Source organism: Choloepus didactylus, chromosome 2 (assembly GCF_015220235.1).
Source record: "Choloepus didactylus isolate mChoDid1 chromosome 2, mChoDid1.pri, whole genome shotgun sequence".
NCBI lineage: Eukaryota > Metazoa > Chordata > Mammalia > Pilosa > Megalonychidae > Choloepus > Choloepus didactylus.
The window spans coordinates 183,377,287-183,394,783 of record NC_051308.1 but is presented as its reverse complement, the minus strand read 5'-3'; the positions used below and the strand labels follow the sequence as shown (position 1 = coordinate 183,394,783).

The following is a 17,497-nucleotide window of genomic DNA, read 5'->3' as shown; positions in this document are numbered from 1 at the left end:
TATTCTTTGGTATAAATCGACATTCATATTTCTGATTATTTCCTTAAGATAATTTCTAGGATCAAATGACTTCAATTATGGGTCTTGAAAAACATTGCCAGACACCATCTAGAAAGTTTGTACCAACGTACACTCCCACCAGCAGTACTGAAGAATGCCTCTTTCAGACCTCCAGTGGTTCAACATGGTGGCATAACCCACTCCAGGCTAATATTTCCCCATAGAATCTTCCAAAACTATCAAAAACTGGCAGAGTTTCCATTCGGAAATCAGTTAAAATGTTGCAGTAACTGGGAAATTGCTGAATACAGAAAACACAACTTGAAAATTGGTAGACAAGCTCATGGCACCCCATCCCCTTCCTGTGCTCCCATGGTAGGTCCCCGGCCCTGTTTCAAAGGGAGCAGAGTAATCCCTAGGCAGATACTGGGATGTGTGGAAGCCTGAAAGATAGAACCAGTAAACATGTCGCAGGCTAACCACCCCAGAACTGTTCTGAAGGCAGAGAAGCAACTTCTAGACAACAAGGCAGTGTAAAATACAATTACATCAAAACAACAAGAGGCAAAGCATTACTTGCATACAATACTGCACCAGGAATGGGTGACAGTTTATTTCATAAGGAGTAGAAAGGGCATCTGAATTCCTGTAAACAAGGAATTTTAAGGCTGGGAGAAGAAGCACACTCCACAAAAGCTCAGATAAGATAGAGAGGACCCTGCACTTAATATTCATCTTGGGCTGAGCTTGATAGAAGGGCTAAAGTCTGAAGTAAAGAAACCAAGAGCCAAAACAGAGACAATCTGCAAAGACTATGAAAGGCATTTTTTTTTGTTTTGTTTAGGCTTGTTTATTTTTGTTAGCTCCTGGAATTCAAGGAAGTCTCTGTAACATTACTAGTTGAATACAAAGTTAAGGAAGAAGTAGCTCAGGGACTAAATCCCAGACTTAATACTTTAAACATTAAAATGTACAGTGTGCAACAAAAGATTACAAGACAGACAAAGAAACAGAAAATAATGGACCATCCAAAGGAATGAGGTAAAATTGGAAAACCATCAACAAAGAGGACCAGACTTGGCACATACAGGACAAAGCTTTTAAAACATGAACATCAATATTATCAAGAAGATAAGAGAAAAATGCTGAAGAATATGAGGGAAAAAATGAACAATAGGAAAATCACTTTGAAATTCTCAATAGGAACCAAATAGAAATAGTGGAATTAAAAACTACAATAAATGAAATGAAAATTTCCCTAGAGGATTTCAACAGCAGAGAGGAGCAAGCAGAAGATAGAATCCAAGACATTGATGAATTCAAATGATTCAGGCTAAGACACAGAAAGAACAATTTCAAAAAGCAAACAGTGTCTAAGAAAACTGCAGAACACCATCAAGCATACTATCATATATGCATCATGAGAGTCCCAGAAGAAGAAAGGGGCAAAGGAATTTTAAAAGAAATAATGGCAGATACTTCCCAAATTTAATGAAAGACATGAACCTGCATGTTCAAAAGTCCCAAAGAACCCCAAACAGGATAAACTTAAAGAGAAGACACCCAGAAACAGCATACCAATCCTGCTCAAACTCTTCAAAAAATCTGAAAAGGAGGGACAACTACCAAACTCATTCTATGAGGTCAAATATTACTCTAAAACCAAAGCCAGATAAAGATACTACAAGAAAAGAAAATTACAGACCAATTTGTCTTATGAGTACATATGCAAAAATCCTCAAAAAAGTACTTGCAAATTGAATCCAACAGTACTTCAAAAGAATTATACATCGTGATCCAGTGGGATTTATTCCAGGTATGCAAGAGTGATTCAATATAAGAAAAATCAATAATGTAATACACAACATTGACAAAATAAAGGGAAAAAAGCACATGAACATCTCAATTGAGAAAGAAAAGGCATTTGACAATATCCCACTTCTGTTCTTGAAAAAACCTTCAAAAAATAGGAATAGACAGAAACTATCTCAACATGATAAAGGACATATATGAAAAACCCATAGCTAACATCATCCTCAATGGGGATAACTGAAAGCTTTCCCTCTAAGATCTGAAACAAGACAAGGATGCCCACTGTCACCACTGCTAGTCAACATTGTACTAGAAGTTCTAGCCAGAGCAATTAGGCAAGAAAAAGAAATAAAATGCAACCAAATTGGAGAGGAAGAAGTAAAACTTTCACTATTTTCAGATGACATGATCCCACATACAAAGTCCTGAAAAATCTACAAGAAAGCTCCTAGACCTAATAAATGAATTCAGCAAAGTGGCACAGTACAAGATCAACACCCAAAAATCTAAGTAGTGTCTTTATACATGAGCAATGAAGAATCAGAAGAAGAAATCAAGAAATAAATTCCACTTATATTAGCTACTAAAGAAATCAAATATCTAGTAATAAATCTAACGAAGTATGTAAAGGAAATGTACACAGAAAACTAAGAAATATTGGTAAAAGAAATCAAAGAAGACCTAAATAAATGGAAGGACATTTCATGTTCATGAGATAGAAGACTAAACACTGTTAAGATTCAAATTCTACCCTCAGTAATTTACATATCCAACACAATCCCAATCAAAATTCCATCAACATTCTCTGCAGAAATGGAAAAATCCAAAATCAAACTCATATGGAAGGATAAGGGGCCCCAAATAGCCAAAGTCATCTTGAAAAGGAAGAATGAGGTCAAAGGACTCACAGCTCCCCATCTAAAAACTTATTACAAGCCATAGTAGTCAAAACAGCATGCTACTGGTACAAGGATAGTTACACAGACCCAGGGAACTGAATCAAGAGCTCAAAAATCAACCCTCACATCAACGGCCAACTGATTTTTGACAAGGGAGTAAAGACACTCAAAGGAAAACGAATAGAATCTTCAACAAATGGGAAAAATGGATCTCCATTTGCAAGGGTGATCCCCTTCCTCACAACATATAAAAAACTCAACTAAAAATAGATCAAAGACCTAAATATAGGAGACAGAAATATCAAACTCCTAGAAAAAAACATAGGGAAGGATCTTCAGGACCTTGTGTTAGGCAATGGTTTCTTTGACTTTACACAAAGCACAGGCAACAAAAGAAAAAATGGGTAAGTAGAGCCCTATCAAAATTAAAAACTGCTGTGCCTCAAAGGACTTTATCATGAAAGAAAAATGACAACCTATACAATGGGAGAAAATATTTTCAAACCACATACCCAATGAGGGTTTAATATCCAGAGCAATAAATCCTTCAATTCAAGAACAAAAAAGACAAACACCAGATATAAAAATGGGCAAAAGACTTAAATGGACATTTCTCCAAAGATACACAAACAGCCAAAAAGCACATGATAAGATGCTCAAAAATAAAAGCCATTAGGAAAATGCAAATAAAAATCACAATTAACTGCCATTTCACTCCCACTAGAATGGCTACTATTCAAGGATGTGGAAAGGATGCAGAGAAATAGGGACAATCATTCATTGCTAGTGGAAATGCAAAGTAGTGCAGTCATTGTGGAAGACAGTTTGACAGTTCCTCAGAAAGTTAAGTATAGAATTACCATAGGACCTGACAATTCCACTTCAAGATATATACCCAAAAGAACTGAAAGCAGGGCCTTTAATAGATATTTTCTCATTGATGTTCACAGAGGCATTATTCACAAATTGCCAAAAGACAGTAGCAATCCAAGAATCCATCAACTGAAGAATGGATAAACAAAATGTGGAATATACATATAATGGAATATTATTCAGCCATAAAAGGAATGAAGTTCTGATACACACAACAACACAGATGAGCCATGAAGATACCATGTTGAATAAAATAAGTCAGAAAAAAAGGGACAAATATTGTATGATCTCACTAATAGGAAATAATTAGAATAAGCAAATTCATAGCATAAACTAGAATACAGGTTACCAGAAGCCGGGGGTAGTAGAGGAGTATTTACAAAATAGGAGGCTAATGCTTAACTGATACAGAGTTTCTATGTGGGATGACAGAAAACTTTGAGTAATGGATGTTGGTGATGGTAACAAAATACCGTGAACATAATTAACAGTGCTGGGCTATATATTTGAAAGTGGTTAAACAGGGAAATTTTAGGTTGCACAGATGGTACTAGAATAAAAATTTTAAAATAATACACAGAACCACACAAAACAAGAAGTGAACTCTAAGTTAAATGTATAATTATAAAAATGTGCATTCATCAAGTGTAACCAATGTGCCACACCAATGCAAGATGTTAACAATAGGGTTGTATGTGGGAATCCTGTAACTTATGCATGATTGACTATAAATTAATAATTTCTCTGATAGATTTTAACAACCTAAAAAAAAAAAATTAAAGGGGGGACATTACTACCAACTCCAAAGAAATAAAAAGGATCATAAAAGGATACTAGAGAGAGGAGGAAGATGGTGACATAGAAAGGAGTGGAAATTAGTCCCCCTAGAACAACTAATAAACAGAAACAGCTAGTAAATAATCATGGTAGTCCCCCATGACTGTTCACACATCGTACACCAACCTGGATTTGGAGGAATGCCTGATATCGAAGCATAAAATCTGTAAGTAAAAGCTGTGCAATTGTGCCTGGAGGCCCATCCCCCCATGGCAGCCTGAACTGCAAAAATTCACTGAGGTAGAAAGCAGCATTCTCTGAACAACCAAATATACCACAGTCCAGCTCCAACTGGGGTTTTAATTAACAAATATGGACTGCTCAACACAAGCTACAAATCCCCAACAAGCAGACAGAGGCTTTTAGTGACAACTGACCTTAAAGAACCAGAAGACTGATCTGTCTCGGGAGGGGGAGCCCAGAAGACCAGCTGTTACCTCTGGCCAATGAGTGAAACTGGGGGGCCGTGTACTGGCTCTAAAAGGGGGCTTTCTGTCCCATTTTCTCTCCCTCAACTTGAGGGGACCAGAGGAGAGAGCTGCAGCCATTTTCAGTTCACAGTACTCTGATCCAGACAAGAGTGTAGATACCAGAATCAGAGAGACAAAGAACCTATTCAAATGCAGATGATTACTCCCTAGGGAGAAGGAAAGGAAGAAGGGGGTGCCCAGCTCTACTACCAGCCTTCCATTCAGAACCAGACCCCAGAGCCTGGGGGAAAACAGCCAAGCAGAAACTAAGGGGGTCATACCTCCTTACACCAGTCAGGAGCAAAAAGGCTGACAGGTGCCACCTGCTTGGCAGGTTAGGAAAAGCACAACAGCTAGAGGCCTCACAGGGTGTGTCAATCTTCTAAGACAGGTTTCCTTAGGGAAACCTGACACTGAATATTGCCACATTCTGAGACCTGAGCCTGTTCTGGTCTGGGAAAATCTGACTGGAGTAACCAAGGAATCCAGAAGCCTAGGCAACAGAAAACTACAACCTACACTAAGAAAAATGAAGATATGGCCCAGTCAAAGGAACAAACTTACACTTCAACTAGATACAGGAATTGAAACTAATGCTAAATCAATTCAAAAAGTTTAGGGAAAATATGGCAAAAGAGATGAAGGCAAACACTGGGCAAACACAAGGTAGAAATCAAAAGTTTGAAAAAACAACTGGCAGAATCTATGGAAATTAAAGGCACAATGCAAGAGATGAAAGACACAATGAAGCCATAAAACAGCAGATCTCAAGAGGCAGAAGAAAACACTCAGAAGCTGGAGAACAAGACACCTAAAATCCTACACACAAAAGAACAGATAGGGAAAAGAATGGAAAAATATAAGCAACATCTCAGGGAATTGAATGACAAACATGAAGAGCATGAATGTATGTGTCATGTGTGTACCAGAAGAAGAGAAGGGAAAAGCGGCAGAAGCAATAATACAGGAAATAATCAATGAAAATTTTCCATCTCTTATGAAAGACATAAAATTACAGATCCAAGAAGTGCAGCATACCCCAAACAGAATAGATATGAATAGATCTATGCCAAGACACTTAATAATCAGATTATCAAACATCAAAGACAAAGAGAATCCTGAAAGCAGAAAGAGAAAAGTGATCCATCACATACAAAGTAAGCTCAATAAGACTATGTGCAGATTTCTCAGTAGAAAGCATGCAGGCAAGAAGGAAGTAGTGTGATATATTTAAGATACTGAAAGACAACAACCACCAACGAAGAATCTTATATTTGGCAAAACTGTCTTTCAAATATGAGGACAAGTTTAAAATATTCTGACAGACAATGAGAGAGTGTGTGAACAAGATACGTGCGCTGTAGGAAATACTAAAGGGAGCACTACAGACAGAGAGGAAAAGACAGGAGTGAGAGGTCTGGAACATAATTTTGGGTGATGGTAGCACAGCAATGTAAGTACACTGAACAAAGATTACTGTGAGTATGGTTGAAAGAGGAAGTTTAGGAGCATGTGGGACATCAGAAGGAAAGAGGAAAGATAAAGACTGGAACTGTATAACTCACTGAAACTTAGAGTGATCAACAATTGTGATAAAATACACAAACATGTTTCTACATGAAGGAGAACAAATGAATGTCAACCTTGCAAGGTTTTAAAAATATGGTTTACTGGGGGAATAATACAATCAATGCAAACTAGAGACTATAGTTAACAGAAACATTGTATTATGCTTCCTTTAATGTAACAAAGGCAGTACACCAAAGCTAAAAGCCTGTAAGAGGGGGACATAAGGGAGGGATATGGGACTCTTGACATTGGTGACGCTGTCGGACTCTTTTATTCTACTTCAGTTTAATTCTGTCTTTCATTTTGTTGCTTCCTAGCTGTCATGTTTTTTTTCCCTTTTTTTTTCTTTTTCTTTTGTCTTTCTACCTTCTTTGACTCTTCCTCCTTCTTTGTAGAGGAAATGGAGATGTACTTATATAGATAGTGGTGATGATGGGGAATACATAAATACATGACTGTACAGGGAACCATTGTTTACTTAGGACGGAAGGTATGGTGTGTGAACAAAACCGTCTTTTAAAAAAAATGGGTTGATGAAGAAACCTTGAGGGCACTATATTGAGTGAAAAAAGTCAGACACATAAGGACAAATATTGCAGGGTCTCACTGATATGAACTACTTATAATATGTAAACTCACAGACATGAAATATAAGTTACCAAGATATACAACGAGGCTAAAGAATGGGGAGCGGGTACTCATTATGAGCAGAATGTTCAACTAGCTTGAACTTAAATGTTTGGAAATACACAGAGGTGACGGTAGCATGTTGTGAGAATAACTAACAATGCTGAATGGTGTGTGAATGTGGTGGAAAGGGGAAGCTCAGGGTCACGTATGTCACCAGAAGGAAAGCTGGATGTTAAAAGATGGAAATGTATAAAACAGTGAATTTTGTGGTGGACAATGTCAGTGATTAATGACACAAATAACAGAAATCTCTTTCATGAACTAGAACAAATGTATGACACTATAACTAGAAGTTAATAATAGAGGGGCATATAGGAAAAAATACATATACCTACTGCAAACTATACTACAGTTAATAGTATTTTAACATTCTTTCATCAACAGTAACAAATACACTATACCAATACTATGAGTCAGTAATGGAGGGGGGTGCTTAGGGGTATGGGAGGATTTGTGTTTCCTTTTTTTGTCTTTATGTTTTTTCTGGAGTAATGAAAATGTTCTAAAAATTGAAAAAAAAATTAATTGTGGTGATGGATGCACAGCTGTATGATGGTACCGCGGGCAATTATTGTACACATTGGATCTTCGGATAATTGTATGGTATGTGAACAATCTTAATGAAATTAAATTTTAAAAAAATAGGATACTATGCTCATCTCAACAAATCAGACAACCTAAATGAAATGGACCAACTCCTAGAAACCCCCAAAGTACTGACACTGACTAAAGAAGAAACAAAAGATCTCAACAAACCAATAACTATTAATTAATGGCCCCTTGCCCTTCCATATAAATATGATGACTGGCTTTTCCATTTCTGCAAGGAAAGCTGTTGGAATTTTCACTGGGATTGCACTGAATTTTTAAATCACTTATAGAATTGACATCTTAACAATATTAAGTTCTCCAATCCATGAGGCCAGAATGTCCTTTTATTGATTTAGGTTTTCTTTTATTTCTTTTACCCATGTTTTGTAGTTTTCTGTGTCCTTTACATCCTTGGTTAAATCTATGCCTAGAAATTTGATTCTTTTAGTTGGTATTTTTTCTTTGATATTTCTCTTCACATTCTTCATTAGTGTATAGAACACAACTGATTTTTCCATGTTGATCTTGAACCTCATCACTCTGCTGAATTAGTTCATTAGCTCTCCTAGATTTGTTGTGGACTTTTCAGATTTTTCCATACATAGGATCATGCCATCTGCAAATAGGGAAAGTTTTACTTCTTCCTTTCCAATTTGGATCCTTTTAACATCTTTTTCTTGCCTTATTCCTTTGGCTAGGACATCCAATACAATGTTGAATAAAAGTGGAAATAGTGGGCCTACTTGTCTTGTTCCTGATCTTACAGGGAAAGTTTACAGTCTTTCAACATTGACTGTGATGCTAATAGTGGTTTTTCATATATGTTCTTTATCATGTTAAGGACGTTTCCTTCTATTCCTAGTTTTCCAAGTGTATTTAACAAGAAGGGGAGCAGGATTTGTCACATGCCTTTTCTGTATCAATTGAGATGATCAATTGTTTTTTTTTCTTTGTTTGACTAAAGTGTTGTATTACATTTATTGATTTTCTTATGTTGAACCACCCTTTCATACTTGGGATAAATCCAACTTGATAATGGTGTATAATTCTTTTAATCTGCTATTGGATTCAGTTTGCTAGTAGTTTGTTGAGGACTTTTGCATCTGTATTCATATTGGATATTGATTTGTAATTTTCTCTTCCTGCAGTATCTTTAGCTTTGGTATTAAAGTGATGTTGACCTCCTAGAATGAGTTAAGAAGTACCCCCTCCTCTTCAATTTTTTGGAAGAGTTTGACAGATTTGGTGTTAATTTTTCTTTGATATTTTGGTAAAATTCACATGTGAAGCTATTTGGTCATGGGCTTTTCTTTGTTGGGAGTATACAACACAATCAGTGAACCCTAATCTAAACAATGGACTATAGTTAATAGTATGATTATAATAATATTCTTTCATAAAATGTAGCAAAGTATCACATTAATGCAAGTATTAATAATAAGGGGGCTATACGGGAACTCAGCATTCTCTGCATGATTTTTCTGTAAACATACAACTTTTCTAATAAAAAAATTTATTTCAAAAAAACAGAAGGCCTCTTCCATTGTAGCTTCACTATCACTGAGTGCTATATTCTCTGTAAAAGTTTTTATCATTTAATAAGTAAAAACAAATTTTAATATTGCATTTGTTTCAGAGAGTGCTGAACATTTTTCATGTTTATTATTATTTCTTCTTTTAATGATTTTCTCTTCATGTCAGGACCCTACACAATCTGATCTCTTCCCGACTTTTACATCTCTGGTTTCATCTTCTATTTCTCTTCCTCTGACTCAAACTACCTCAGCCTTATTTTTCCTCAAATAATCCAGGCCCACACCAGGGCAGCCATAAATATGAATTGACATATTTCATATTTGTACATAAATACTCATGACTACATATCTCATTGTGAGTGGTAATCTTTCATCAATTTCGAAAAACCGCCTTCTCTGTCTCATTTAGGAGAAATTCGCACCTTTAATTCTACTTTTTAAAAATTGTGATCTTTGCTCTTTTATTTAATTTTGTGTTTGCCTAATGCATATTTTGCTAACCATTTAAAAATACTTATAAAAGAAGTAATGCTCATGGCTAAAAATAATATAGAACTTTATAAAGTAAAATATAAATGCTTTCTACTATTCCATGTTCTCAGTAATAATTTATTTTTAAGTTTTCACAGTCATTTTGTGTTAGATTCCAGTTGCCTGTCTTCAACGCTTCCTGGAACATAGTGAATGTTCAAAAACTATTTATTAGATAAATGGGTTGATGAGTGGATTGACACAGGATTGATGGCTTTTTTATTTAAATTTATGATACAAATTCAGTGATACAGCAGTCTCAAGGGATGGATAAAGAGCTATAAAAACAGCAGCAGAAGTGACACAGCAGCTGAAGAAGGGGAAAGTGAGGGTACTGTCATACTTGCAAGATTCTATCATTGTATCAGGCAAATCAACTGACCTATTTCCATAGCTATCTTTGGCCAAAGCCTTCAATCAGGTAACACTGTGGCCTCCTCAGGATTCCTTTTTGGTTACCTCTGCCCCCCTACTACTTCAGATGCCTATCACCTGCTTTATTTTCAATTTCAGTCTTTCAGAATAGCTGTCTATGAATGCTATTGATATTTAACAGTGAAGGGGGCTTTAACTGGATTGCTGTCTGTCAACCCATGGCAGATCCTACCCTTAACCCTCGCCCTCTCAAATTATAAAATGTTTCTAGGTGAGGATTTCCTCCTCTTATTTAGAGTAACATTCATTGATTTCTCAGGAGAAGGAATTTTGAGAAAATTCTTACAATCTTTCTTTAATCTGATTGAAAACACATGAATAGAATCCTTCTCTAGTTTGTCATGCTACTATAAGTTTTCTCACATTTTTATGTAGTTCTTGTCATCTGGTCATATAAGACAAAGACTTTCAAAACTTTTTTATCTTAATTCACAATATAAAATCTATTTTATATCTCAATCCAGTATGCACATGCACACATGGGAAAAAAATGTTACAGAAAGGCTCACTTAAATACTATTTACCCTGACTAGATGTGCAATGCCCTATTATTTTTTATATCCTACTTGTTATTTTTTATTCTAAGTGTTATCTAGTAAACTGATTATCCATAATGGATTAATACCTGCATTTGAAAAATACAGATTTACTTGATGATCAGAGGAAAAGATTTTCAAAGAATATCTTTGAGAACCTCTTGGATCTATAAATTCACCTCTAAAAATAATGTTGAATGTATTTTAGCATAAAAATTCCCTTTTAGAGTCCAAAAGTACTTATTCCATATAGCATCGATATAGCAGTTTAGGCCAGAAAAAATAGGGCGGGGAGGACAGATGTGACCACACATTCATTCTGACTAAGAAATTTCATAAACCATCAATGTTTAAGAAAAGTGTCAACATTACCATTGAGAAATATTTTGTAGCTATAGAGGACTGATTTTGATAATTTGTCAATGTCAACATCTAAATAAATATAAAGATAATAAAACAGGTATTATATGGATATGTATCTTTGAGTATAATTGTTTTTATTTCTCAAGTTTTTTTTTTTAATTCCCTGAAATCACAATCAATAAGTACATTTCCTTATTTTTGTGAAACTGAAAGAAATTTATGTAAAAACATCCACCCAGAACTCCTACATGACAGAACAATACCTGCTTAAAAAAATTTGTCACTGTGAGAGTAGCAGGTCGAAAGCTGGTCAAATTACAAGCATCATCTCCACTTGTTGTCCTTTCAAGAGATCGTCTGCCAACAATACTAGAATTTCTTCTCTCTGACCAAGATCCTTTTCGTTCTATAAAAGAAAAAAATTAAGATATTGATTTTCATAATATTTTAAATGTTTTAAAAAACTACTTTTCCAAACACAGGAAAGAATCCACTAAAGTTGAAAATTATTGAATCAGCATATTGATTATAATAGAACGATTAATTTCTGGAACGATCAGTAATGAAGAACTACAACTAAATTTTGTGGTTTTCTTTTAAAAATTCACCAGTTTAAAAATATGAATATCAAAGATTTATGTATATGAAGAGCAGTATAGAGAAATTATGTGTTTACTATGAAACACTCACAACATGGGAAATCTTAATCATCATATAATGGTCCCGCACTCAGTCTTGAGCACTTGAGATTGAAACAGAATTTAAAGTCATTGTAAGATAACTCTATTATATAATATCAATAGAAAAAGTAGGGAAATAATTAACAAGTAAACAGATGACTTAAACAACAGTCTAAAAAAACCTATACCAAACAGACATCTATAAAACATTGTACTCAATAGTGCACCTAGAACATTCTTCATATGCTAATCCATAAAATGAGACACAATAAATTTAAAAGGCTCAAAATCATATGAAGTATGTTCTCCAGAACAATGGAATTAAACTATAAATTACTAATAAGAAAATTTAAGAAGCTCACAAATACACAGAAGTTAGACAGCACACTCCTAAATAACCAATGGACCAAGGAGGAAACCAAAGGGAAATTAGAAAATAAGATGAATGAAAAAAAAAGTACAAAATTCCAAAACTTGTAGAATACAGCTAAAAGAGTACTGAAAGGGAAATTTACAGCCATAAATGTCTATATTTAAAAAAATGAAGAACGATCTCAAATCAATTAACCTTACCTTCCACCTTAGGAAACTGGAAAAAGAACAGCAATCGAAACCTAAAACAAGCAGAGGAAAGTATCTAGCAAGCAAGAACCAGCTACCAATACCAGAGAAGAATCCCTACAGTATAAAGGATGGCAATGATCATAGAGAAGAAGCCCTAACACTTCTGTCCAGTCCATGGTATTACAATATCACAGTCACCAAAGAAGACATATCACACATGCACTGGCTGGGACAAAGTTTTACTCACATGGAGAAGAGACAGAGCAAGGCCAGCTACTGTAGGAACATCAGTCTCCCATGGCCAGTGAGTCCCTCCTGACATCCAACAGAGGGTGATGGTCTGCACAAAGCCCTCTCACATCCCAGCAGGGAAGATCCCTTTCTCTCCCCTCCAAGAACAGATATACTAGTGGAAATGGCTAGATGCCGCATGATGAAAACATTTAAGCAACACACAGAAGTTCACTGTGTACTTAGAACGGGGAAAGATTACACCAAAATGAAAGAAAAATCTAGGTCAAGCCATAGGCACAATGCCCAGCTTCCAAATAAGGGAACACTCTGGGCCCAGGCCTAGGGAGGGGTGGCAAGTTGCACGATGACTGCTTCAGGATATAAAAAAGTCTACAGAATAGGGGAAATAAATGAAATAGAGACTAGAAAAACAGTAGAGATGACTTACCAAAAAAAAAAAAAATTCCTTCGTTGAAAAGATAACACTGACAAACCTTCAGCGAGATTGATGAGGAAAACATATATAAACAATTCAGATTATTAAAATCAGGAGTGAAAAAGGGGCATCACTACGGACTTTACAAATATAAAACAGATAATAATCGAATACTAAAAACAACCACAGACCAAAAATTAGAAAATTTACATGAAATGGACAAATTCCTAGAAAGATATAAAGTACTGAAACTGACTCAAGAAGACAAAGGGAATCTGAATAGACCTATGAAGTAATGTTACCTAATGAGTAATGAAAAAGCTCAGAACAAAGAAAAGAGCAGGCCAAGACAGCTTCATTGGTGAATTCTTCCAAACATTCAGGGAATAATTAATACCAATCTTTCACAAACTCTTCCAAAACACAGAAGAAGGAACACTTTCCAAATCATTATATGAGGTCAGTATTACCCTGAAATCAAAAACCAAGAAAAAGACAACATAAGAAAGGAAAACCACAGGCCAATATCCCTTAAGAATATAAACACAGAAATCATAAAATAAATACTAGCAAATAGACTCCAGCAACACATAAAAAGTTTACATACATGACAAAGTGGGATTTATCTAAGGAAAATAAGACTGGTTTAACATCCAAAAATCAATTAATTAATGTAATATACCATATTAAAAGAACATACAACAAAAGCCATATGAATCATCTCAACAGATGCAGAAGAAGCATCTGACAAAATCCAACCCCTTTCATGATAAAAATCTTTAACTAATTAGGAATAGAAGAGAACTTCCTTAACCTGATAAGGTACACCATGAAAAATCCACAGCTAACATCATACTTGATGATGACAGGCTGAATGCCTTCTCCCAAAGGTCAGAAACAAGACATGGATTTTCATTCTTCCCACATCTATTTAAATCTTACAGGAGATGCACGTCAGAACTATCAGAGAAGAAAAAGAAATAAAAGTCTTCCATACCGGAAAGAAAAAAAGTAATACTACTTCTATTTGTAGACGACATGGTCTCATATACAGAAAGCCCTAAAGAACCCACACCCGAAAAAACAATTGGAATTAATAATTGAGTTCAACAAGAATGTGGAGCACAGGAACAGTTTACAAAACTCAACTGTATTTATATATACTTGAAATGAAAATTCTGAAAATGAAATTAAGTAAACAATTCCAATTACAATGACATTCAAAAACAATAAAATAATTACGTATAAATTTAACAAAAGAAGTGCAGAAGTTATGCACAGAAAACTACAGAACATTGTTGAAAGAAATTTAAAAGGAGCTAAATAAATGGAGGGGGGACCATGTTCATGATTAGAAGACTTAATAGCATTAAGATGGCAATATTCTCCAAACCAATCACCAGATTCAATGTAGTTTCTATCAAAATCCCAGCTGCCTTTTTTTTTTAAGATCCTAAAATTTACATGAAAAAGCAAAGGATCCAGAATAGCCAAAAAAAAAAAGACCTTGAAAATGGAAAGGCAAAATCGGAGGAATCACGTTTCCCAATTTCAAAATTTCCCACAAAGCAACAGTAATCAACACAGTGTAGAAATGGCAAAAGAACAGGCAACATTTCAATGGAATAGAATTGAAAGTCCAAAAATAAAAGCATACATCTACAGTCAACTGATTTTCACAAATGAGTCCAGGAAATTCAATGGGGAAAGAAGACTCTTTTCAATAAATGGTGCCTGGACAACTGAATATCCAAGTGTTAAAGAATGAAGGAAAGGGGGGGTAGGATAAGATGGCGGAATGGTGACGTGTAGGTTTTAGTTACTCTTCCAGGGCAGTAGGTAGAAAGCCAGGAACTGTGTGGACCAGACACCACAGAGCAATTTGACTTTCGGCATATTTCCTACAACACTCACGAATGTGTGTAACAGCTGAGATCAGTGAAATCTGTAATTTCTCACGACCAGGGAACCCGTGCCCCTCCCTGCCAGGTTCAGTCCCGCAGGAGGAGAGGCCATCGGTGCTGGGAACCAGGAGAGAACTACAGTTGCAGCTCTGATTGAAAACTCAGACTGCCAATCAAAAATTCCAAACATAGATACACTGAGACAAGACACCAGAAATCTGGGAGCAGTCAGCCCGGCGGAGAGGAGACAGGGCTATCAAAAACAGCAAATAAACCCAAAAATAAAAACAGAGACTTTCTGGAGTTCTGGTGAACATAAAACAGAAAAGGGCAGGGCTCAAAGACAGGCACATATACAAAGCGAGAGGGCAAGGACCCTTGTCTGAAGAGCCGGTTTCTCTGCTTTCTTGACATTTCCTTAATGACCCTAAACTCCTTGTCTCTTAGCATTTCAACAGCCCATTAGATCTGCAAAGAGGGCCCTTCTTTTTCTTTTTTTTAATCTTTTTCTAAAACAATTACTCTAAGAAGCAAATTACAGAAAGCCTCAAAGACTTGCAATTTGGGCCAAGGCAACAGCAGAGCTAAGATAGCTCTGAGGGACAAAGCAATAAGTCTAATGGCTGAGAAAATTCACTCAACACTGTAACTTACCAAGAAAAGGGGGGGTGTCCCCTTACAGACACCTTCCTAGCAGGCTAAGAACACTCCTGCCCAGTGCCAGCACCACAGCACAGAGTTGCCCCAAACAACCCAGTATGACAGAAAGTGTTCACAGCAACATGCACAAATGCCACAATATCTGGACTGGACGATAGCCTTTCGTGCACCCGCAGCTAACTGTCCCGGAGCTGGGAAGGCGAAGCTGTGTGAAAAGGGGGAAACTAAGACGCCCCATTCAGCCATCTGTTCAGCAGGCTGGGAATGCCCCTAAACAGTCCGGCAGCCCAGAACATGCTTTGGGGGACGGCGCTCCCCTCTGACGTAGCATGGCCTTCCCTCAGCAGAGGCCCTGGAAGGGCACAGCTTAGAAGAGGGACCCACTTGCAAGACCCAGGAAACATATGCCAATACCAAGGACTTGTGGGTCAGCAGCAGATACAAACTATGGTGCGACTGAACTGAAGGATTACACTATTGCAACAGTTTTAAATCTCCAGGAACACCAGGGAGATTTGATAATTAAAGCTACCCTCCCTCCCTAACTGCTCAGACAAACGCCCCACATTCCGGGCGGGTAGCACCAACTACACACACATACTTGGTGCACCAACTGGACCGCCACAAGACTCAGACCCCACTCACCACAAAGTCAAAGTTGGGGAGAACTGGCTTGAGGGGAATAGGTGGCTCACAAATGCCACCTGCTGGTTAGTTAGAGAAAGTGTACTCCACCAAGTTGTAGATCTGACAAATTAGAGGTAAGTTTCTGAATCAGCCTACATAACCTAAAAGAACCCTATCAAGTTAAGCAAATGTCAAGAGGCCAGAAACAACAGAAAATTTTAAAGCATATGAAAAAAACAGACGATATGGATAACCCAAACCCAAACACCCAAATCAAAAATATCAGAGGAGACACAGTACTTGAAGCAATTAATCAAAGAAGTAAAGACAAACAATGAGAGCATGGCATAGGATACAAAGGACATGAAGAAGACCCTAGAAGAGCATAAAGAAGAAATTGCAAGAGTAAATAAAAAAATAGACGATCTTATAGAAATAAAAGAAACTGTCAACCAAATTAAAAAGATTCTGGACACTCATAGTACAAGACTAGAGGAAGCTGAACAGAGAATCAGTGACCTCAAGGATGACAGAACAGAAAATGAAAGAACAAAAGGAAGAATGGGGGAAAAATCAAAAAAATAGAAATGGACCTCAGGGATATGATAGATAATACAAAACATCCAAATATAAGATTCCATTAGTGTTTCAGAAGGGGAAGAGAAGGGTAAAGGTCTAGGAAGAGTATTCAAAGAAATTGCTGGGGAAAACTTCCCAAACTTTCTAAACAACATAAATACACAAATCATAAATACCCAGCTAACTCCAAATAGAATAAATCCAAATAAACCCACTCCAAGACATATTCTGATCAGATTGTCAAATACTGAAGAGGAGAAAGTTCTGAAAGCAGCAAGAGAAAAGCAATTCACCACTTACAAAGGAAATGGCATAAGACTAAGTAGTGACTACTTAGCAGCCACCATGGAGGTAAGAAGGCAGTGGCATGACATGTTTAAAATTCTGAGAGAGAAAACTTGCCAACCAAGAATTCTTTATCCAGCAAAGCTCTTCTTCAAATTTGAGGGAGAGCTTAAAATTTTCACAGACAAACAAATGCTGAGAGAAGTTGCTAACAAGAGACCTGCCCTACTTGAGATAATACAGGGAGCCCTACAGAAAGAGAAACAAAGAAAGCAGAGAGAGAGAGAGATGGAGAAAGGTTCAGTACTAAAGAGATTCAGTATGGGTATGCTAAAGGACATTAAGAGAGAGAGGGAAAAAAATATATATGACAAACATAAACCAAAG

The 17,497-nt window shown here is 36.4% G+C and overlaps 1 protein-coding gene across 9 annotated transcripts in view; it reads right to left on the bottom strand.

Annotated features, from left to right (window-relative positions):
* Positions 1-17,497, bottom strand: part of DOCK7 (dedicator of cytokinesis 7) — a 325,545-nt gene that overhangs the window by 192,487 nt on the left and 115,561 nt on the right. For all 9 annotated transcript variants that reach the window (XR_005215342.1, XR_005215344.1, XR_005215343.1 and 6 more), the window contains one exon: positions 11,405-11,547. Coding sequence is in view for 2 of the 9 variants with exons in the window: in XM_037827046.1 (XP_037682974.1) it covers positions 11,405-11,547 (143 nt within the window). In the remaining 7 variants the exon portion in view is untranslated. The remainder of the gene's footprint in view (positions 1-11,404; positions 11,548-17,497) is intronic.